This window comes from Pinus tabuliformis, chromosome 5_2, assembly GCF_031772625.1.
Source record: "Pinus tabuliformis cultivar Carrire ecotype Pingquan chromosome 5_2, CPIR1, whole genome shotgun sequence".
NCBI classification, from domain to species: Eukaryota; Viridiplantae; Streptophyta; class Pinopsida; order Pinales; family Pinaceae; genus Pinus; species Pinus tabuliformis.
The window spans coordinates 246,021,997-246,046,698 of record NC_142306.1 but is presented as its reverse complement, the minus strand read 5'-3'; the positions used below and the strand labels follow the sequence as shown (position 1 = coordinate 246,046,698).

At 39.5% G+C, this 24,702-nt stretch overlaps 1 protein-coding gene across 3 annotated transcripts in view; it reads right to left on the bottom strand.

Moving 5' to 3' along the window:
- The window catches only part of LOC149158456 (UV radiation resistance-associated protein), a 165,617-nt gene that overhangs the window by 56,659 nt on the left and 84,256 nt on the right, over positions 1–24,702 (bottom strand). For all 3 annotated transcript variants that reach the window (XM_089436227.1, XM_089436228.1, XM_089436229.1), the window contains exons 3-5: positions 10,531–10,714; positions 10,229–10,395; positions 9,863–10,090 (exon numbers count right to left, since the gene is read on the bottom strand). In XM_089436227.1, the coding sequence (XP_089292353.1) occupies positions 9,863–10,090; positions 10,229–10,395; positions 10,531–10,714 (579 nt within the window). The remainder of the gene's footprint in view (positions 1–9,862; positions 10,091–10,228; positions 10,396–10,530; positions 10,715–24,702) is intronic.

Genomic DNA, 24,702 nt, shown 5'->3' with positions numbered 1-24,702 from the left:
AAAGAATGAGGCACATATATATAGGAGGAGCAACGAATCCATGCCATAAAGGTGTAGAAATTTCTGTTTTCCCACCCCGGTTTTCAGTTTCACCTTATTTCTCCCATGTAGTTAAATGCCCTTTCCCATAACCATACATTTAACAAGCTGAAAAAATAAATATTGCTGAAAACACAAATTCTGAAAATTTTACAGAATGCTGGAAATTGCAGAAATAAAAATCAGCAGTAATAAACAGCCATTAAAACACATTTAAACACTGAGATTTTTGGTCAATGTGACCCTAGAAAAACCCCCTACAACTCTTGGGAAAAACTAGTTCGAGAGCTCTTCTTTATTTCTGAAAATTGCCTTTTTACAGTGAGAAATATTCAGCAAAAAATCAGTAAGCAAATTTACAACTTATCTCTTTTCCCGTGCCTCACAGCACTCTGGAAATTACAGCAAACAGGACAGCGATAAATGTTGTACAGCCTCCTCGATTTCGTGCCCACTTTCAGCATTAAATGCAGCTGTACGAACAGCATTAAATGCGTTGTACAGCCCTTGTTTTGCGTGCTGAAAAACCAGCAAACTGCTCATCGACTTTTGTACAAACCACTCCTCGAAAATCGTGCCAAAATCTGTCTTTCACTGTGTGCTGAATCAGCTGTACAAATCTGCTCAACTACTGCCTTGGAATGTGTGCCAAGCTACTGTCTCCTTCTCCTCCCTGCTCAGAAATCTCTCTTGCTCTCTTGCTCTCTTGCTCTCCTTCTCCCAATCTGCTCATGAAAGAATAAATGACCTTTTCCTCCTTTTCCTCCTTTAATCTAAACCCCAAGTGAATTTTGGGTGATCCCTAAATCCAATGGTTGAAATAGATTGAGATCTAAGGCTGAGATTAAATGCTCATTTAAATCTCACTTTTTATTTTTTAATTCACCCCACTTTAATAAAGACCCACTTAGTCATTTATTTCCAAAGTCACTTTTTCTTTCTAATTTTTTATTGACTTTATAAAAGTCACTTTAAAATTAAACTTAATAACTTTATCACTTAAAGTCACTTTTAAATTAGATTTAACTTTATAAAAATTATAAAGTTACTTTAGGAGAAAAATTAAATTCTTTTGGACACTTTTCCCTAGGCCAAAGATCAAAGCCTTAAGGAACCACCTGTCCTCCGGTACCAAATTTCAACACTCCTTCTTACCGAGGAAGGTGTTCCTCACCACACCCATCTTGTCTCTGAAGTAGACATGCTTGCCCGTGGAAAGGCTTTGGTAAGAAGATCTGCAACCTGCTCATCAGTGAAAATATACTCAAGCTTCACAGCTCCCTTCTGAACATAGTCTCTGCTGAAATGATATCTGATCCCGATATGCTTTGACCTGTCATGAAAAACTAGATTCTCCGTGAGTTTAATGCAACTCTGATTATCACAGTAAATCACTAAAGGTCTCAACGGCTAACCAAATAAGCCAAACAACATCTTGCGAAGCCAGATGGCCTCACAACTAGCTAGACTGGCTGCCATATACTCTGCTTCCGCTGAACTCAGTGCTACTGACTGCTGCTTCCGGCTGAACCATGACACTACTGCTGAACCCAACCCAAAACAACACCCTGAAGTGCTCTTCCTATCAGAAGCACAACCTGCCCAATCAGAATCAGTGTATCCTACCAATCTCACTCCATCTCCCTGCCTGTAGTCCAGACCATAATCCACTGTCCCCTGCAAGTACCGCAAAATGTGTTTTGCAGCCACCCAGTGAACCTTCCTAGGCTCACACATAAACTGACTCATCGTGTTGACTGCAAAACAGATATTTGGTCTAGTGTTGACCAAATACATCAAGGAACCAATCAGCTGCCTGTACAATGTGGGATCCACCAACTCGGAATCCGAAGCATGAAGCTTCTTCCAGTTGGTGATCATCGGTGTCGACATGGGTCTACAATCCTCCATGTGGAATCTGCTAAGGATGTCCACAATATACTTCCCCTGCCCCAGGAAGAAATGCCCCTCCTCTTGCCACACCTCCAAGCCCAAAAAGTAATGCATCAAGCCGATGTCCTTCATCTCAAACTCCGTCGCAAGATCTCTCTTGCAGTGCTCTATGAGTCTCTCTGCACCTGTGATGACCAAGTCATCCACATACAGCACCAGAATGAGAGGCTCCTCACCAATCACAATAAAGTAAAGGTTCGGATCTGCCTCACTCTTTGTGAAACCCATCCCCTGCAAATATGTATCTATCCTGGAGTACCAAGCTCTGGGAGCTTGCTTCAAGCCATAAAGGGCCTTCTTCAGTCTGCACACATGGGACTCCTTCCCATGCACCTCAAAGCCCTGTGGCTGCTCAATGTACACCTCCTCCTGTATGAAGCCATTGAGAAATGTGGTCTTCACATCCATCTGGTAGATCTTCCAACCCATGTCTGCTGCTATCGATATAATGGAGCGGATCGAAGTATATCGAGCCACGGGAGCGAAGGTCTCCTCATAATCAACTCCCTCTACCTGGGAGAACCCTCTAGCCACAAACCTTGCTTTAAATTTCTCAATGCTGCCATCTGCAGCATGCTTTACCTTGTAAAGCCATCTGGAAGTAACCACGGATTTGCCCTCAGGCCTCGGCACCACCTCCCAAACATCATTCTTCATGATAGAAGAATACTCCTCCTGCATGGCCTCTCTCCAGACCTGTTGGCTAGCTGTCTCCTCATAGCTAGAAGGCTCAGAGTCAAGGATGCTGGTAACCATCGCCATATAGCTACAAAACCTCTCAGGTGATCTACTCTCTCTGACCGGCCTCTTCAGCACAGCAACAGATGTGGCATCTCTCAAGGTGTCCTGAAGCCACTTGGGCTTTCTCTTCCCTGAGCATGCTTCTCCCATAGGAGAATGAAACTCCTCCTCCTCATCACCATCAGTAGCCTGAACTCCTGACTGTCTGTCTGATGTCCTCCTGCCTGCACCTGAACCTGTAGAAGCTGAGGTACCGTGTGAACTGTCCATCAGTGGACTCCCTAGTGAACTGCTCTGTGAACTGCTCTGCATGCTGCCCGGAGCACCACCCCTCTAGCTCGGCAAGCCACTGCTCATTGACGGACCTGACATCCTCATAGATGTACCTCCGGATCCTCCTGATCCCCCTGATCCCTGCCCACTGGATCCCTGCGACTGACTCAACTGCTGCTGAGGGTCTAGCTGATCCAGATACTCTAACTCCCGTGACCTCTTGAAGGCCCTGTCATCCTCGAACTTCACATCCCGTCTGACAACAACTCTCCTCTGTGCAGGAATGTAAATCTGAAAGGCCTTTGAGGTCTCACTGTAGCCCACAAAGATACCCTTCTCTGCGGTGGGCTCTAGTTTGGTCCTCTTCTCCTTGGGTATATAGGAGTATGTAATGCATCCAAAGATATGTAGATGACCAATATCAGGCTTCTTCCCAGAGAAAGCCTCCTCCGGAGTCGTGCCCCAAGGCACGATGCGGACTCCTGTTCTGCAAGTAAACAGCTGTGTTGCAGGCCTCTGCCCACAAGAACAATGGCAACCCCTGATCATGTAACATGGCTTTGGCAGCCCCTATGATGGATCTGTTCTTCCTCTCCGCAACTCCGTTCTGCTAGGGGTTGTAAGGAACAGTGAACTCCCTCCTAATGCCTGCCTCCGCACAATAATCAACAAACTCTCCAAGGGTGTACTCTCCTCCATTGTCCGACCTCAGGGACTTGATCTTCCGACCCGTCTGTGTCTCCACAAGAGCTCTGAACTCCTGAAACCGCTTGAAGACCTCACTCTTGGTCTTCAAAAAATAAATCCAGGTCCTCCTCGAGTGATCATCAATGAATAAAACGGAGTACTCATATCCACTCAAGGAAACATGAGACATCCGACCGCTCACATCGGAATGAATCAAATCAAGTATCCCAGTCGCTCTGTTGTCACTGCTGGGAAAAGGGGATTTGGCAAACTTGCCCATCGCACAACCTCTGCAAGTATCAAAGTGATCAGTACTGAAATCTGGCACACCTGTAGTGATCTCCCGCATATGTCCCATCCTGCGATGCCAAATCTCACACAGCTCAGAACTGCTAGCTCTGTTGTCGGTACTACTGCTCAATGCCAAAAGGGGCTGGAATGCAAACTTGTACACCTTTGCATGGCATACACCTATCACTCTAGCTGAATCAGCTGGAGTGCCCCTGGGATACATCAACACCTGTCCTCCCCTGAACAGTACCTCATATCCTCTGTCCTCTAAAGCTGAGACAGATATGAGGTTCTTCCACATCCCTGGCACATAAAGAACATCTGACACTTTCAAGGGAGGTTTGGACCAGTGTTGTGCGATAAAATCGCGATTTTATCGGAAAATCGCGATTTTTTCGCAGTGCCGATTTTATCGCGATTTTTACCCATAAAAATCGGCATTTTTTTTTATACACGATTTTTTCGAAAAAATCGCGATTTTTTCAAAAAATCGCGATTTTTAACCAAAAAATCGTGGGGGCTCAAGACAACATAGTTTTATAACTTTTTTTGGGTTTTTTCATGCAATGTTTTTTGAAAGAAACAAATAATTTTTGAGTGGGGTAGCTTATGATCAAGTCTAGGCCCTAGTATGGATATGCTATTCATGGTAATGTTAAATTCTTAAAGTAAAAGTGACATTCTCCTTAATCTTCATTTTCATCCTTTTACTTAAATTTTTAACATTACCATGAAATGACTCAGGATGTTTGAGAGTGGTTCCAGCCTCATTGGATTTCATATGGAGAAAGTAGAATTTTAGATTTCATTTAAAATCCAGCAGACTTATCAGTTTTTCAGGATTTCAGGATTGGGAGATTGTAATGTTTCCAGTGACACCACCTGCCCGGGCTACCCCTGCCACCAGTAGAGGACGTGGTCTACCTCCTATAGCTCCTACTTCTAGTTCTTCAACGTCTAGATCACATCAGACTCCACTGCCATTTCCACCTGCACGGGCACCAGCATCTTACATCTAGAGGGAAAGGGAAAGCTGTGGCATTTTCTCGCAAGAGGGGCAGAGGAAATCAATAGGATTAGACTTTCATTTTATTGTATATGACATTATGACATGATGAGATACATTATCATATTTTTTGTTGATATTTTGAGGCTGAGTTGGGACTCAGGACTTACTATTCAGGACATGATTCAATGTTATGTGTGATTTTAGCGCTAGAAATGATATTAAACATCTTATATATTAGTTTTTTTATCATATTTATGTGTCAATGTATTTATTTTATGTTGTAGATGGTTTAGATATTAAAAAAATTGAAAAAAAATTAATATTTTTGTGCCAAACGATTTTTTCCCGATTTTTTCCCGATTTTAACGATTTTTTCCGTTTTTTTCCCGGCGCCGATTAAATCCCGATCGCGCTTTTAACAACATTGGTTTGGACTCCCTCTGAAATGTCAGTGTCCCCACCCCGACTGCTCTAACAACTCTGTCATCACCGAGTACTACCTCTATATCAGTGCCACTCTCTGAAAGCTCTGAGAAGTACTCACAGACTCCTGTCATGTGACGTGAAGCCCCACTGTCCACATACCAGATACCTGAAGATGCTCCGTTAATCGAGGGAAAAGCATGCTCCCTCTGAACCTGTGTGGCAGGTGATCCTGCACTAGAGGACTCACACGTAGTGAATGCAAACTCCCAGTCAAAACGACCTACAAAGTCCTCAATCTCTGCTGAAGCTGCCACGTCCTAGTTCTTCCCCTTCTTCTTCTTCTTCTCTGGACACACAACTGCATAGTGTCCCATCTTTTGACAATTCCAACACTTCACCTTGGAATAGTCCTTCTGTGTGTTCCCCTGTTTACCTTTACCTTTGCCTTTGCCCCCACCACTGTTTGTGGAAGCCTGCTTCTTCCCTTTGCCTTTCTTGCCTCCTGCCACCAGTGCTACATCCTCATCCTGCTCAACTGGCTTGGCTGCCCCAAGCTGACCTTTCCTGATCTCTGTCTAAATGCAATCATCCCAAAACCTCTCCCATGTGGGAAGGGTCTCACGTGCACAAACCCCATCAGCAAAGTTCAACCATGAACGGGGGAGGCCATTCACTGCAATCCGCACCAACTCAGTGGGTGGAATGGCATCTCCAATCGCTGCCAACTCATCTCTCACATTAGTAATCTTTGTGAGATATCCAGCCGCACTATCATTACCCATCTTAATGTACTTCAGCTTCTCCTTCAGGACCATCTTCCGCTTCTCATTGGTACTCTGGTAGAGATTGGGCAATGTTGTCCACATCTCATGGGCATTGCTCTTTCCTCTCACATGAGGAATGCAATGGTCTTTGATTCCGTCTAGAATCAGCCTCTTACCCTTGTTGTTCTTTTTATTATAAGCTGTCAACTGAGTAGCATCAGTAGGCACAACAACAGGGTTCTGTGTGGTATGCACCATGATATCCCAGACTTCTACCTCCTCAAAGATACTCTGCATTCTCTCCTTCCAAACACTGTAATTTATATGCCCATCCAGTCTATCCTCCACCCTCAATCCCAATGACATCCTGTTGTCCTAAAACTGAAAAATAGCACTGCTGTAGTAAAAATAAAGCTGTTGTTTATGAAAAAATCAGCTTGTTGGAATTTTCTGAGTGAAAAATCAGCAGCTGTAATTTTTCCTTTTGCTATCCCAAACTGCCCTTCAGCACTCAAGCTCTGATACCATGTAGAAATTTCTGTTTTCCCACCCTGGTTTTCAGTTTCACCTTATTTCTCCCATGTACTTAAATGCCCTTTCCCATAACCATACATTTAACAAGCTGAAAAAATAAATATTGCTGAAAACACAAATTCTGGAAATTTTACAGAATGCTGGAAATTGCAGAAATAAAAATCAGCAGTAATAAACAGCCATTAAAACACATTTAAACACTGAGATTTTTTGTCAATGTGACCCTGGAAAAACCCCCTACAACTCTTGGGGAAAACCAGTTCGAGAGCTCTTCTTTATTTCTGAAAATTGCCTTTTTACAGTGAGAAATATTCAGCAAAAAATCAGCAAGCAAATTTACAACTTATCTCTTTTCCCGTGCCTCACAGCAATCTGGAAATTACAGCAAACAGGACAGCAATAAATGTTGTACGGCCTCCTCGATTTTCGTGCCCACTTTCAGCATTAAATGCAGTTGTACGGACAGCATTAAATGCGTTGTACGGCCTGCAATAAATGCGTTGTACGGCCCTCGTTTTGCGTGCAGAAAAACCAACAAACTGCTCCTCGATTTTTGTGCAAACCACTCCTCGAAAATCGTGCCAAAATCTACCTTTCACTGTGTGCTAAATCAACTGTACAAATCTGCTCAACTGCTGCCTTGGAATGTGTGCCAAGCTATTGTCTCCTTCTCCTCCCTGCTCAGAAATCTCTCTTGCTCTCTTGCTCTCCTTCTCCCAATCTGCTCATGAAAGAATGAATGACCTTTTCCTCATTTTCCTCCTTTAATCTAACCCCAAGTGACTTTTGGGTGATCCAAGTGACTTTTGGGTGATCCCTAAATCCAATGGCTGAAATAGATTGAGATCTAAGACTGAGATTAAATGCTCATTTAAATCTCACTTTTTATTTTTTAATTCACCCCACTTTAATAAAGACCCACTTAGTCATTTATTTCCAAAGTCACTTTTCCTTTCTAATTTTTCATTGACTTTATAAAAGTCACTTTAAAATTAGACTTAATAACTTTATCACTTAAAGTCACTTTTAAATTAGATTTAACTTTATAAAAATTATAAAGTTACTTTAGGAGAAAAAATAAATTCTTTTGGACACTTTTCCCTAGGCCAAAGATCAAAACCTTAAGGAACCACCTGTCCTCCGGTACCAAATTTCAACAAAAGGAGTAACTCACATGTGTTAAGGAGTGTAACTAATGCCCATTTCGGAAATGTAACTCATGCCATTAAGGAGGTACACATGTCTTTGTAACTTATGCTTTTAAGAGAGAGCGTAACATATGCATTAAAAAGTGTGTAAAAGGAATCTTTTATGACATGCTTTTATTGAGTGTAAGAGAGTGTAATATAATCTTTTATGATGTGCTTTAATGATCGTAAGAGAGTGTAAGAGCATTAATGAGAATGTAAGAGGAATATGTCATGCCAATAATGAGTGTAAGAGAACATTATTGACAACCATGATTGAGTGACTTGAATTTTTTTTAATAATAATATAATAGTATCATAAGAATATTGTTATTAATATTGATGATTAAGTCGAAATTGAACTATTAGGATTGATTGATGATCAGAAGGGATTTTCCATTAACAATACTTGATTACCCATTGATGCAAGGTGATTTACTATTTTTGGAAAGCCACACTTGAGACTCTATTTGTAGAAATTCATCCCTAAGCTGCCAAATTTTCAACAATAAGAATACAATCAAGATTGGTCAATCATCTGGATCACCCCTTGATTCATATTAGTATGCCCCAAAACATTAAGTAAAAGCACATGATTACCAAATGGTTAAAGTATCCGCCGGTGGTGACCCACCTTCCTTCAAGAAAGAATGCCGGATAGGAGAAAGAAATCTGACCAAAGAAATATGTGGAGAATCTATGGGATCATGTCATGTGTTGATCAATAGAGTAGTTGGCTGACTGGCTGTCCAAGGTGGAGAAAAATTTGTCCTATGGGTTATCCACTTTTTGGTGGGGAAAAGCCACAATACAGGCTATGATTTCTGCCTTCAATATGAGAGTGACAACAACCTAAGAAAGCAATAAGAATAGTTTTCTAGGTAAATTTTACCTTAATATGTGAGGGTGACAGCAACTTGATGCTTGATTCTAGCTTTGTTGGAGGAGAGAAACAGCGTATAGTATATGTAAAAGTTTTGTGCTTTTGTATTAATGGATGTGCTAAAGCTCTGAGAAATAGAATTTTCAAGTACAATGGGGTGTTAAAACAAAAACAAATAAGTTTGTGTTTATAAAAAAGGTCACAATAAAAGTATAAACATTAAGTGACCTAGTAGGTGAACAACATGATATGTTAGTGATTAATTAGAAGTCAGTCAGTTATGATGAGTCTGGCACAGTCTAACCACCATATATACAATAAAAGTATATGTGAGGCATTATAAACTTGACTCCATTTAATAAAGCTTATTAACCACTTGCATTTCTCTCTCTCTCTCACAACAGGGGGTGATTCTTTCCAAAGACGAGATTTATTCCCCTTTTACATTGTATAAAATAAAATATTTATAACTCATTAAATTTTATTTTTTGTCAAGAATTTCTGGTTTTGAACTGCATATGAGATTTTAAGCCTACAAATTTTGAGGGAACATTTCACCCATTGTCAAGGCACAACAGAAAAGCAATAGAGAACCATGACTTGCATTACGTTTTTCAGAGGGTTATTTTGTTTTTATGTTTACAAATACCAAATGACTAATGTTACAACAAAATTTATGTGTGATGATTGTGTAGCACAAAATTGCGTGCAAACACTTGCAAAGATCAGAGAGTAAGAATGTACAAAGGAAAAGAACTGCTTACACAAGCAGAAAGGCTGAACAGATTGAAAATTCTTGATTTGGGAAAGTTTTATCAGACAAATCTGTTGTAGCATCTGTGATGCATTTTTATTATCATTAACATGAAACTTTATATAAACTACATTCTAATGCTGTTATTCCTGTCTCTATCTTAGATCTATTTCACGGATTAGGTAAGCACACAATGACTAGATATATTTAAAGCTAAACTATCATGTGTGAAGTTGAAACAACACATTCAACGAAACATTAATCTTTCTAACACAAACTAACAACCGAAAAGAAAGTACAGAACAATGTGAAGGACCATACTTTGTTCAGCAAAAAAACTGCATAAGCTGATCTTGTTGGCTCTTGACCTTCCAGAAAGAGTGGAAATTCAACTACAGGCTTTTGTGAGCCACCCATTCCAAAAGTTCCCGATTCAGTTATTGATGGCTCTACCGAAGGTGCATAATCTTGAATATATGAACGAGAACCTCCCAACCGAATAGGATATCGAAGAGGAATATCCAAATACGACGCAACCAGTTTAACAATCTGCAGTGACATATTATAACAAGAAATCAACAACAAAATAGGCCATTTAAAACAATGCAGTAAGTACTTCCACAATCGGCATAAAATAACAGACAGAAATTCTAGCATAAACCATAAATAATAAGAAAGTAAGCTCACGTGTGCAACATATCCAATTGCAGCTGCAGAGCTTTGAAACGTCTGCTTATCATTGAAGAATCCCAGTTTTTTCACAGGTGGTGCAAACAACTGCAAACCTGAAATAGTCAGGGACTCTACTGGTAAATCAGTGGAGGTGGAAACTGAAGGTGATCCAGCAAATTCCCCTGAAATAAATTTCATTCTAGTTAGTAACTGTAAACATAGAGAATGTATACACTGCATTCAATATTGTTAAATCTGTTAAGTATAACATTGCTAGCCAAGAACACTGCAGAAACTAAACTGGAATACAGCATAACCTGATATTGTCTGTTGACACCTGGAATTGGATTCTTCAGCTGGTACACTCTGAGAAGGGCAACGACCTAATGGGTAAAGAGATGCAACTTGGGTTACCATCAACTGCTGCCTGGTAGATAGCATTTTCTGCAAATGTCTAAGAGGACCATGACCACCTTCTCCAGCTAGCAACCTGTTAGCTTCCTGTCCATTGTAATCAAATATTCAGTAATGGTACACAAACCTCAAAATAACAATCTCCGAAATTGATGGAGAAAAATATAAGAATCCAAATTTCAATCCGAGAGAGAAAAATACCTTTATTATAACATCTACTTTAATGCAAAGTTTCCAACCTAGGAAACTACACGCTATATACTTTTCTGACAGTCATATTTCCATGCCATACATTCCTAGTGGGAATACAAGAAAATTCACCTTCACAAAACAACAAGGAAACTGCTAATAGGCATATTAATTCTGAAAACAGAAACTCAAAAAAATGCCAGTACTCTGAAAGGTTTGGCATCTCATTCAAGATTACTGACAAACACTGATAATTTTCTCCATTTATTTTTGTCCCTTTCTCTAGGATCTGGAACCCAAATAAGTTTCATGGCAATTGCTTTACCAATTGTACACCTCCTCTTGCATGACTCTAAAACAGATGGGAGCACTTTAAATATTGCTAGAGTAATTAACAAACACTTGAGCTGGCACATAACAACTGAGCATCAGATTTGAGAAGTCCAGAAAATGATGTTTAGCTACCCAGAAATGTTACAATATCCGATTTATTATTTATCTAATTAACAGGAAACCATTCTTCTACCAAACTAGAACTTTACCAACACATCACAAATTCTTGTTCTAGATTCTGGAAATACCAAGGAATCAATATTTTCTGCATGAATCGAAATAACTTTCATGGTTTCTTTGATTGCATAGGTAACCACATATTCTTGAGTTCTGAGCTGAAATTTCCATCTTAGAATAAGGGATTTCTCCTAAATTTGTTTATAGCTTATAACAACAACTTATAATCAATTTTGCTAGTATAGTCCAAAAACGGTTAGTTTGGTTTTTGACATGCCCTGTTTTGTTGTGTAAAATTTTAAATACTGTTGCAGTTAACTGGTTATTATTCACCTATCTGAAATAGATTATTTGTCTTCTGCAATTTATGTGTCAAATACTGAATAAAACACTACTGTGACTTCACGGAAATTAAATCACAGGAACTAAAAAATATTGCACACGCACAAAATAATAGACCCAATATCTTTGGACAAATGTCCCTAGAAAAACCCCAGTGTGGGGTGTTGTCACCTTGATGAAGAAGCCACCTGAAAAATCAAACTTTTGGAGCTCAAAAATCTGCAAAACCACCAAGGAATCAGTCCCGAGAATTTCAGACTAAGTTTTAGGGCAAACTAAGGCAGAAAATGGCCAAGAAGAGCTAACACTAGGCCAAAGAAGGCCAATGTTGAGGGAAGAAAGGCTTATGAGGGCAGACCAGGGGCTAAGGAGGAGAGAGAAGGCTCAAAAAGGCTAACGTTGGGGCTCAGAGGCTGGACGATGGAGGAGGAGGCTCCAGGGCTGGACGACTTAGGAAAAATCCCTAAAAAGGGTGGTCGTGGGCCCCACAAAGGCCACAGCCTGGGAAAAGAGGGCCGCAGAGAGAGGCCAAGGCCTCTAGGCCTCACGTCCAGGCCAAATTTGGCGGTCCACAGGGGAGGGTCGAAGCCCTAGAAGGCTAACATTGGCCTCAAGGAGGCCAGAAAAATGACACAGAGGGGGGAAAAGACTGACACAGGGGGCCAAGAGGCTGACGCTGGCCTTGGCGAGGTTGGATCTGGTCTCGGGAGGCCTGAAAATGAAAACCCTTGTCTCGAAAAAAAAATTCCTTTCCGGATCTGAATTTTGCTGCAAAATCTTCAGTGAATAGCCCTGCAAAAATTTTCAAGAGACTAGATCCTACCCTCAAGGGCCTAGATCTAGCTCTTTTCAACTTGATCCCTTGATCCAACCTGAAAAAATGGAAAATACAACACCCAAACACCAATATATACAAAATACTTTAAAATGCCAAAATCCAAGGTAGAAAAAACAATTTACAAAATTATTCACAAGATCTACAAATATACAAGGCTTAAAAAATTTTGAGTTTTTGAGAAAAATATTTTTATGGAGCTTTTTCCTTTGATGAAAGGCTAAAAATACTTTTAGAAACCCAATGTACACTATAGCCTTAGCGAAGATTTAATCCACCATACAAATATTTGTAATCCAAGCAACAGTGATTCCTGCCCAAGTTTGTGAACTTGGAGGCCAAGGACTGAAGTACCTGCAAGCACTATGTATTTATCTCAAAAATAATATGTTAGATCACATGGGGAATCAAACCACCTAAGATTAGCCCAAAACTATTAATAGCATGATTTTATCTCCATCTAATGAAAAAACAAATCTTACCAATATTTAGCACAACATAGAGATGCCCGTAGTCCGCACTTACCACAAATCAATAGGCAAGAACACCTTGAATTGCACCCCAAAGTCTTTATTATGATAGAAAAAATAGTTCACAGTGGGACAATAGTTACAAAGATGCTTCAACAGCAATTTTCTAGCCAGAGATCAAGATGTTAGAAACTCAAATGACTCCCTAATTTATAGATTTATCCTCCAAGTGGAAAAACAATGGATAGTTTCTTTGATCCTAGTCAAAATAATCTTGACCGTTGATAAACACTTCAAGATCTTTTAATCTTGGCCCTTGAATTTTTATTTTTGAAGAATTTTCGAATTTATTTTTTAATTCCATTTTTATTAACTCAAAATTAATTATTTTGAGCTAATTTCCTCAAAAATTTGACTTTGACTTAACCACCAAGGTCCAAGGGTCCAAATTTTCTTGAAATATACAATATTCCCTTGGTGGAGGACCTTTAAAAATTGATTCCTTTAGGACCCACGAATTTTTCCACTTGGAGAATTATTTTTCCTAAGACAATTTAATTTTGACTCTATTAATTAATTTTTTGGCTTAGGATTTAATTTTATTTTGCCAAAAAAATTAATTAATTTACACATGAGGGGATTTAATTATTTTTCCACCCTCTAATACATAAGATTTTACATTTACAACCCTCAAAGGGGGAATACACATTTGGCTTAGACCCTCAAGACACATAACCCATCTGCAACACAATATGATCTAGTAGACCAAGTGATTTGTAATAAAATAATTAAGCCAACTAATTTAAATTATTCTCAAATCACTTTTACATCAAACTCGACTAAAAACACTAGGACTCACCTAAAACTTTGACAATAAATCTCACCCTAGCTATGGGGTTTAAGATGGAGGGAAAAAACTCTTCTGATTAGTCATGTATAGAAACACAGCTAATCATTGAGGTTAAAAAACCTCTTAGGATGAAATTCGTCATCAAAATTATAGGTTTACCTAGGCTGTTACATATACTCAAGGTCTTACTAGGATCATTTACATTAAATAACTTGCAGAATGGGTTTACAATGACATGTAGACCGCTGATAGATGGCCTGATCTTGTTGAAAGAATTTGGTACGTCTGCTTCCTTGGAACTTTGGAAAAATGTGTGCAACAAGGGGAAAACTAGTTTTACACGAGTATTTTTACTATGCTTCAGCAATTCTATAATTGCTAATTTTACAATCGTTTGTCGTAAATTAACAAACCTCCAAAAATTTGTTTCTTCACTTCTGCTAATTGATCTGACCTCCTAGAAGCAACTCAGCCCCTATGATTCAATTCAGCCCTCCTTTGGCTCTCTACACTGATCCACACGTGCAACCATAGCTAACTCAGCCTCTCTAGCAACTCACACTGGCTAGGAATTAAATTCGGCCTCCTTTGGAAATTCAACTTTCTCTGGCAATCTTGGCTTCTCTTGTGCAAATTGATCACTATGGCAATTTTCTTCTTGCTTCGGCGACTTGGCCTCTCTGAGTCAATACGCACTGCTGGGAAACTCGACCTCTCCGTAGATAAAATCAATCCCCCTCTATCACTACAAAACTAGAAATCGCTGTGAAGAATTTTCTCCGGCAACTCGATCTTCAATCATTGTTGATCTCAATCTGCTAGTGCCCTCAACCTATCACTGCGCCCTTTGCTCTCACTGCAAATCTTTATCTAAAATTGTATTATCTAAATGCCCATTGGCCTCCTCTTATAATCTTTCGTTGAGCAACCAACAGCCATGATCTAATTTCAACCGATGGCTAAGATCATCTTTACCCCATCAAATGACTTTTCTAGAAGTCACTAGAGGAAAATCGATTTGCCTCAATTAATCCCAATTAATTAACTAGTTTTCCTAAGTTAGACTTAGGAAAATAATTAAATTGGCTAATTAATTATGATTAAGACAATTTTCCTTATAAACTTTTTTTGGGCATTGGAGAAAATTAATCCACCATTTTCATCAGTCCCATAGACACCATTAGAGACAAGAACACTTGTCCGAGCTAGAGGGGATCTATTTTGGACATAGACAGTTGTGTTAGCAGCTTCTCCCCATAGGAACTTTGGTAATTTCTGATCATGCAACATAGCTTTGACTACTTCCATGATAGTTCTATTCTTTCTTTCAACCACACCATTTTGTTCGAGGTTATATGGTACGATGGTCTCTTTCCTGATTCCATCTTCTTTGCAGAAGTCAATGAGATTATTGGAAGTGAACTCTCCTCCATTGTCAGATATTCTTTCCAATTAGTTTTTCTACTAGAGCTTTGCAGTCTTTAAACATGTTAAATGCTCTACTTGTCTTGCGAGAAAAATCATCCACAAGGATTATATACTACAAGTAGCCACCAAAAGAATTTACAGGCATAGGTCCACATAAATCACAATGTACAAGATGAAGTACCTGACTGGGTTTTCTTTTGCTCTTAGGAAAATGGTCCTTTGACTTGCTTTCCACTAGCGCATCCTTGGCAAACTCCATCATGATCTGCTTTAATCGTCGACATTCAGGGAACCATCTTTCTCACATGAGGTTATGCTTTATAGTGTAGATGAGAGAACCTTGGTGCCAAAGTTCACTTTGATGATTGTTGTCATGGATCAGCGCATGAATTGGTCTTCCATTGACTTTGTACATACCTTCATATCTTGATCCTAGAGTGAAGGCGTCTCTCATGCTAGGTCTCATCGGCCAAGTGAGAACTTTACCATTTATGAAAGCAACTTTGATTCCCTTATCTTCTAAAGCAGATATGGATATAAAATTCTTTTTCAAACCATCAACATACAAAACTTCTTGAAGTGAATAGTTTTAGCTTGATCCAGATGGAAAGAAACAAAACCAGATCCCTTTATAGGATACGTAGAGTTGTCTCCAAGACTGATTCAAATCTATCTCGCTCTCAACCAGATTTGGGAGCACTTCTTTATAACCAGTAAAGTGCCTTCAGGCACCATTATCAACCAACCAACTGCCACAAGAATCTGCAGGAGAGGAACTTGAAAGAGCATAAACAAGAAAGTATTTTGATTGTGTTTTAGTTGCATTGTTGTCATATCTTGGGTTCCTTGAAGAACAGTGGTATTCTTTACAAGCAAAAGGAGCTTCTCTTCTTCTTCTATAATCAAATTTGTTGGTATGATTGTTGTAGTTGGATCTTGGTACTCTTCTGCTTTTTTGACAGACCCAGTTATAGAGACCATGCTTATGGCAATTGTAGCATTGGACTTTTGATAAGTCTTTGTTCCATTTGAAGGAACTGTTGGATCTGGGAGCAGGCTTTCTCGAACAGTGATGGCCTCTTCTTCCTTTCTACTTCTTGTCTTGGACAACAAAGGTAGTAGGTTCTCCCTCCTCATGCTTGGGAATTCTTCCTTTGGAAATCATTCGGGCCTCTTCTTGACTACACTTTCCCAAGAGCTCATCAAATGTAGGAAACTTGTCATTGTTGCTGATGGTGGTAATAAAAGTTTCCCAAGATGGAGAAAGGCCTCCAAGTGTAATCAGCACAAGCTCCTTATCAGATACAATTTCACCAATTGTAGACAGTTAATCTTTAATTTTAGAGATCCTCATGAATTGGACAATATTGCGCTTCATGTTTGCCCAAAAGAAGAGTTTCCTTGTCTCAGCATACATTTTCTTTACACCAGGATGTGCACAATACAGTGCTTTGTGGGCTTCCTTAAGGATAGTGTTTTGGATATCCCCACTATCAGTGATATACTTCCTTCCATGGAATTGTAACCGTGCATCATACTCTAGTTCATATCCCTCAAACTTAGGTTCTTTTGGATCTTTACTATCAAGCCTAGATCTTGCTTTTAAATACCAGTTATCTTCCAAGAGATATTCTAGCACTCGTTCCCTCAAGTCTACCTTGATGGGTATAAGGGAAAAGATCCTTAGTCGTCTACTTAGAGCATATGCCACTACATTCTCCTTCCCTTTAATGTAAGGGATTCCAAAGCCATACTTGCTTAAGAATTCACTCCATTGTCTTTGCCTAGCATCAAGTCCCCCTTTGGGTAAACAAGTATTGCAAACTTTGGTAGTCGCTTTTGAGCACAAAGCTTCTCCCTACAAGACAGTGTCTCCATATCTTCAAAGCTAATACTATCGCGACGAATTCTAAATCATGCGTGGCATAGAGTTCTTCATGGAGCTTTAGCTTCCTTGAGGCATACGTTATTACTCCTTTGTCTTGCATTAATATTGCACCTAATCCCTGTTTGGATGCATCAGTACATACAGTAAAGTCTTCGTCCATGTCGGGTACCCGCAAGATTGGTGCACTAATCAACAATCTTTTAAGCTTAGAGAATGCAATCAGACATTCCTCGGTCCACTCGTAGCTAGAAAATGATATTTCATAGAAAATCCCATACAAAAGCGAAATTTTGACAAATAAAAACATGACCTCTAGACTCAGCCAAGTTTTGCGACACTTTACAGATGATCTAGTATGATATTTGACATAGACTCGATACACTAGAACCCACCTAAGACCTTACCAGCGAGCCCCACTCTAGCTTTGGGGCATGCTTGGGAGAAAAACTCTACTAATTATAAATGTTTAAAAACACAAATAATTGGCAAAAAAAAAAAATCCCTAGAGTGAAACTCTTTGGTAAAAATCATAGGCTTACCTAGATGTTTTGCATGGCTTTATAAACATACTAGAATCATTTTTACATCAAGGCTGCAAAATTTGCATTACATTATGAAGACTAGAAGTTGTAATGATGGTGATGAATTCTGAAGAAAAAAATGGTTGCTCTGAACTGTACTTTGCTAATGGGGTAGTTGACACGTGGGTAGTCAATAGGGGGATTACCATTCGACAAGGATCATGCACAACCAAGTCTTTGCTTGGGGGGATTACCACTTGCCAATGATCACGCACAACAAAGTCTTTGCTTGGGGGATTAACACTTGACAAGGATCATGCACGACCAAGTCTCATCTCTGTCATCCATGACCGCCCCCTTCAGGAAGGGTCACATCCATCAGTCCAAGTTGCTCTTTGAAAACCAAAAACTTCCCCTTCAGCAAAGGCTTTGTAAGTATGTCACCTATTTGATCATCAATCGCAATATGATCGAGTCTCACTGCTCCTCTCTCCATATCCCAGAGATAGTGATACTTCATCTCAATGTGCTTGAACTTGTCATGGAACACGGGATTTTAGCCAAGTCGAATCCCACTCTTATTGTCACAATAAATTACTATCGTATCCAATACATGCTCAAACAGATATCCAAAGAGCTTCCTTAGCCATACTGCCTCACAACTAGCCATGCTAGCAACGATGTACTTGGCTTCAGCCATGCTAAGGGCTACAGAGTTTTGCTTTCTACTCCTCCAAGATATGGTTTTCCTATAAGTAGAGTTACCATCCCAATCAGCATCCAAGTACCCATGCAATCTTACATCTCCAGCAGTGTATCTCAATCCAAGATTGATGGTCCCGTGCAGGTATCTCAACACATGCTTTGCAGCAATCCAGTGTGCATGTGATGGCTTAATCATATATTGGCTCCAAGTATTGACCGCAAAAAAAATCTTCGGTCTAGTGTTCACTAAGAACATTAGTGCCCCAATCAGTTGTCAATACTCAAAAGGATTAGCCAAATTACGGCCTGCAGCTTCACCACATAGCTTCTTAAAATCCATATCCATTGGAATATTAATGTACTTACAATATGTCATGCCAAATCTTTCTAGTAGTTTGACAACACGTTTTCATTGAGAAAGGAAAATCTCACTAGGTTTTTGCCATACTTCTAAACCCAGAAAGTAGTGCATCAAATGAACATCTTTCATTTCAAATTTAGAAGCTAACTCCCTCTTACATTAGAGGATAAGAGGTTCACCACCAGTCAAAGATAAATCATCAACATATAGTACCGAAATCAAAGGCACACCTTGGATTGCTTTGAAGTAAAGATTTGGATCAGCATTGCTTCTAGTAAAACCAAGCTTCATGAAGAGACTATCAATGCGAGCGTACCAAGCTCTTGGAGCTTGCTTCAAACAATAGAGGGCTTTCTTCAGTCTACACACATGAGTTTTTCGATCATGTACTTCAAAGCCTTATGGTTGCCCCACAAATACTTCTTCCTTGAAGAAGCCATGCAGAAAAGAAATCTTCACATCCATTTGGTAAAGAGTCCATCCCTGACTAGCATCTAGAGCCACAATAGAACATATGGTGGTGTAACGGGCTACAGGTGCAAAAATATCATCATGGTTTATTCCCTCTTTCTGAGAGAAACCTCTGGCCACAAATCTAGCTTTATACTTTTCAATACAGCGATCAGCACCATGCTTAATTTTATATAACCATTTAGAAGACACAATAGATTTACCTTGGGGTCTTTGAACTACTTCCCATACATCATTATGAATGAAGGGCTCATATTCTTCAACCATTGCATCTTTCCACACTTGATCTTTCACAGCTTCAAAAGTGCATGGTTCAGCTAGAATAATGTTGATCATGGCTACAACATATCCCTGGAACCGGCATGGTTTCTTGCTTTCTCTGAAGGTTCCTTTGGGGGCAGCATGTTTATCAGCGTCTTGAAGAGTGTTAGGAAGCCATAATGGCATTTTTCTAGCAGGAGGATCACATGGAGGAGGATCCAAGGGATCGATGGGTTCCATGGGTTCATCAACAAGATCAATTTCAACCTTAGGACCTTGTATTTCAAATAGATCATCTTGTCTATCAACATTAGCAGGAGGAAGAGGAGTGTCTCTTGTCTTTCCAAGAGTCGCATCTTCATCAAATGTTACATCCCTGCTAAACTCTATACTTTTTTGTCCAGGTACGTATATTCTATAAGCGTTAGAAGTCTCACAATAACCAACAAATGTACCTTCCTTACCTAAAGCCTCCAGTTTTTTCCTCTTTTCTTTTGGTACATGGAAGTAGACAAGACAACCAAAGATCCTCAAGTGCCCCACCTCAGGCTTTTCACCAGAGAAGACTTCTTTAGGAGTTTTGTTGTTTAAGGCATGGTGAGGGGATCTATTTTGGACATAAACAATTGTGTTAGAAGCTTCTCCCCATAGGAACTTTGGTAATTTCTGATCATGCAACATAACTTTGACTGCTTCCATGATAGTTCTATTCTTTCTTTTGGCAACACCATTTTGTTCTGGGTTATATGGTACGGTGTCCTCATTCCTAATTCCAGCTTTTTTGCAGAAGTCAATGAAATCATTAGAAGTGAACTCTCCTCCATTGTCAGATCTGAAGATTTTGATCTGCTTTCCAGTTTGTTTTTCTACTAGAGCTTTGTAGTCTTTAAACATGTTAAATGCTTGACTTTTATTTTTCAAAAAATAAATCCATGTCGTGCGAGAAAATCCATCCACAGATTATATAATACAAGTAGCCACCAAAAGAAGTTACAGGCATAGATCCACATAAATAGGAAAGTACAAGATCAAATACCTGACTGGTTTTTCTTTTGCTCTGAGGAAATGGTCCTGTGACTTGCTTTCCGCTAGCACAACCTTGACAAACTCCATCATGATTTGCTCTATTTGTCAGCATTCTGAAAACCATCTTTCTCACATGAGGCAATGCTTTATAGTGTAGATGAGCAAACCCTCGGAGCCAAAGTTCACTTTGATGATTGTTGTCATGGATCAGCACATGAATTAGTCTTCCATTGACTTTGTACGGACCTTCACATCTTGATCCCAAAGTGAAGGCGTCTCTCATGCTAGATCTCATTGGCCAAGTGAGAACTTTACCATTTATGAGAGCAACTTTCATTCTCCTATCTTCTAAAGCAAATATGGATACAAGATTCTTTTTCAAACCGGGTACATACAAAACTTCTTGAAGTGAAATAGTTTTACCTTGATTCAGATGGAAAAAATCAAAACCAGATCCCTTTATAGGATATGTAGAGTTGTCTCCAAGAATGATTTTCAAATTTGTCTCCCTCTCAACTAGATTTGAGAGCATTTCTTTATAACCAGTAAAGTGCCTTAAAGCATCACTATCAAGTTATCAACCAACCAGCTGTCACAAGAATCTGCAGGAGAGGAACTAGAAAGAGGAGAAACAAGAAAGTATTATGATTGTATTTCAGCTGCATTGTTGTCATACCTTGGGTTCCTTGAAGAACGATAACTTTCTTTACGAGCAGAAGGAGTTCCTCTTCTTCTTCTATAATCATATTTGTTGGTATGATTGTTGTAGCTGGATCTTGGTGCTCTTTTGTTTTCTGCATAGTCACGGGCATAGTGACCATATTTGTTCCATTTGAAAGCACTATTGGATCTGGGATTAGTCTTTCTCGAATAGTGATGGCCTCTTCATCTTTTCTGCTTCTTGCCTTGGACAGCAAAGCTAGTATGTTCTTCCTCCTCGTGCTTGGATATTCTTCCTCTGGAAAAAATTCAAGTCTCTTCTTGACTACACTTTCAAATGTAGGAAACTTGTCACTGTTGCTGATGGTGGTAATAAAAGTTTCCCAAGATGGAGAAAGACCTCCAAATGTAATTAGCACAAGCACTTTATTAGATACAATTTCACCAACTGTAGACAGTTGATCTTTGATTTTAGAAATCCTCGTGAAATATGCTTGAATGGTCTCTCCTTTGTTCATCTTGATATTCTTGAGTTGATTCTTCAAAGCAAGAATTTGGCTCAAGTTGTTCACTTGATACATTCCAATTAGCTTATCATACATTTCTTTGGATTTCTTCAATTTGGAGACATAGGTGATAAGATGGTTTCCACATAGACCACCTGGATGCAGGCTTCACGCCCAGACATTGACTCCCTGGACGCAGGCTTCACACCCAGCAGCAAGCAGCGTTCACGCCCAACAGCAAGCAGTGAGCAAGCAAGTAAAGTTTAAGGTTTAAACGCATGCTTCAAAGTTCACACCCAGCAGCAAGCAGCGAGAAAATAAACACAGTTATTGGTTACAATCTAGAATGCTAAGCAGCAAGGAAGGCAAGCCAAAACTCAGAAATCGAGCTAGAAGTTAGAACGCTACAAAAATTTTAAACTTTATTTGATGATTTATCTATCATCACTAGAATGCACAAATGATAAAAAAAATGAGTTTTATTTTTTAATCAAAGTTCTCGGTTTCTTGCTTGGAGCTATCAAAAAACTTGGAGCAATAGTGCAAGAAACTTGGAGCAACATTGCGTTTTTGGTTGCCAAGTAAGTTTAAAATTTTATTTTTTATTTTTTAGCCAGTAGTATGGTCTGAGATTTTTAATTTTACTTTTTCCTTAAAATTTTAAAACAAATCTATTGCATTTTTAAATTTCAGACCTCACCTCTAAAAACAAATCAAATGGACAGCAATACTTCAGCAATTGCTCAACTTGAGGGTGAAACATTAGCAGGGGCAACAGAAAAATTTGTTTTAATCAACACAAAGAAACCCTTGCTTCAGTTTGTCAAAAAAATCACCAAGAATAAAAAGAAAAATAGTGGTGGTTTAGAGGAGTGGGTATGCAACCTTTGTGGTCATAATTTCAAGGGAAGCTACACTAGGGTTTACCATCATCTTTTGGTTATTCCTGGAGATGGAGTAAAGGCGTGCACTTGTCCATTGGAAAAGAGAATTGAACTTACTAAACTTCACATGGTTGCCACAAGTGGAATTGTAAAGATGGAGGAGGACAACTCTACTGTCATCAAAAGACCAAAAATTTTAAGCACAGAAGAAGAGTACTTTCAAAAAGAAATCAATGAAAAAGATTCAACCGATTTATTTGGGGGGTTCAAGTTCCAGTAAATCTAGTTCAGGTGAAAAAGGCAAAGTTGTTGCAACAAAGTGGTTCAATGTGCAACACAAGAATGAGGCAGAGGATGCAGTGGCTGAATTCTTCTTTGCTAATGGAAAATCATTTAATGCCACTGTAGGAATTGGGTCCGAACTTTTTCCAGTCTCTTTTCATCAATGGACAGTACAAAGAGATGATGAAGAAAGTCATTGTTGTTGGTCCATCATTTCAGCCCTCTGGTTACAATAGATTGATGACAACTTTGTTAGATAGAAGAGTCACAAAGATGCAGGGGGTGATGGAAGGCCTTAAAAAAGCATGGGTTGAATATGGGTGTTCAATCGTCATGGATGGTTGGACAAATATTCAACAAAAGCCTTTGTTGAACATCATTGTCACCTCTCCAATTGGACCATATTTCTTAAGGGCAATTGATTGTACTGGAAAGATGAAAGATGCAGCCTTTCAGTATGAGGTATTAAAGGATGCAATTGAGGAGATTGGTCCTCCAAACGTAGTTCAACTTATCACAGATGTTGCACTAGTTTGTAGGTTTGCAGGGTTGATGATTCAAAGTATGTACAAAAATCTATTTTGGACTCCTTGTTGTGTGCATGCTTTAAATAATGCACTCAAAGACATTATAAAATTTCTTGGATCACCTGCATTATTTTGGATGCAAGAGAGGTGCAAATGTTCATTTGCAACCACCATGCCTCTCTAGCTATTTATAGAATTTATGCAAAAAATGAGTTCTTGAAACTAGCAAATACAAGGTATGCCACCTACTATATCCTTCTTGACTGTATGCTAGAGGTGCAACATGCCCTAAAGGCCACTGTTATAAGTTTTGAGTGGTTTGCATGGGGGGAATCCAAAATAGATCAGGGAAAGAAAGTAAGGCAATTGGTGTTGAATGATGATTGGTAGGTTGATGTGAAATGCATTCTCTTTCATTGCTACAATAGTGGAGCTAATCAGGTATGCAAATTCAGTTTCCCCTTGCTTAGGCAAAATATATGAGTCAATTGATAGCATGATTGGAAGATCAAGTCTATCATTTGTTAAAGGGAGCCCTCTTTGGGGTTATTTAATGAACTCCAAATGTTGATTGAAAAGAGATGGAACGGGTTAAACACACCTCTTCATATGGCCACTTATGCATTTAATCCAAAGTGATATGTGGAGAGGGAAGGCAGAGTTTCACCAATAGATGACCTTGAAGTGAAACAAGGCTATATTGATGCCATAGGAAAGATGTATATACCAGAGCAAGCAACCAAATTTCGAGAACAGTTTCTTGATTTTGCTTTGCTCAGTAGCCCCACTTTCTCTAGAGCCGGAAAGAAATGTTGTAATATTCCTAATTAGCCATGGCTAATTGGAATATTCGATTTTGCTCAATTTTGCCTTCTATAGTTATTTATAAATAAAAAGGTGAGGAAAGGGGGACATAACTCACTTTATGAATAAAGTCACTCCCTAGTAGCACAACGTTGTAACTTAAAAGGGGAGCCAAGGGGGCCCAAGGACCATGTAGAGAAGGGGCCCACGTAGACACTTGGAGGGACTGCGCAGATGGAGAAGGAACACGTGGCAAGAGAGAGGCTACGTTGGAGGAGGTGGGCCTTAGGGTTTTGAGAGAGGCCAACGCTATAAAGGAGAGAGGAGCCTCCTCATTTTGATCATTTGATTATGTTGCATTTGAGCTAGTCACTTCGAATTAGAGCACGCTAGCTGTTTAGCCTATCTGCAGCACTGTTTAGTGCATCGAGTGTCTCCGTTCGGAGATCTCACCCTTAGCCCCGGGGGACTTCGAGTGCCTGCTCGGGCAAGGTAGTTTCATCAGTCTTTTGCAGGAGGAGCGATCTTTGGAGTTGAGGAGGAGCTGAGCATTTG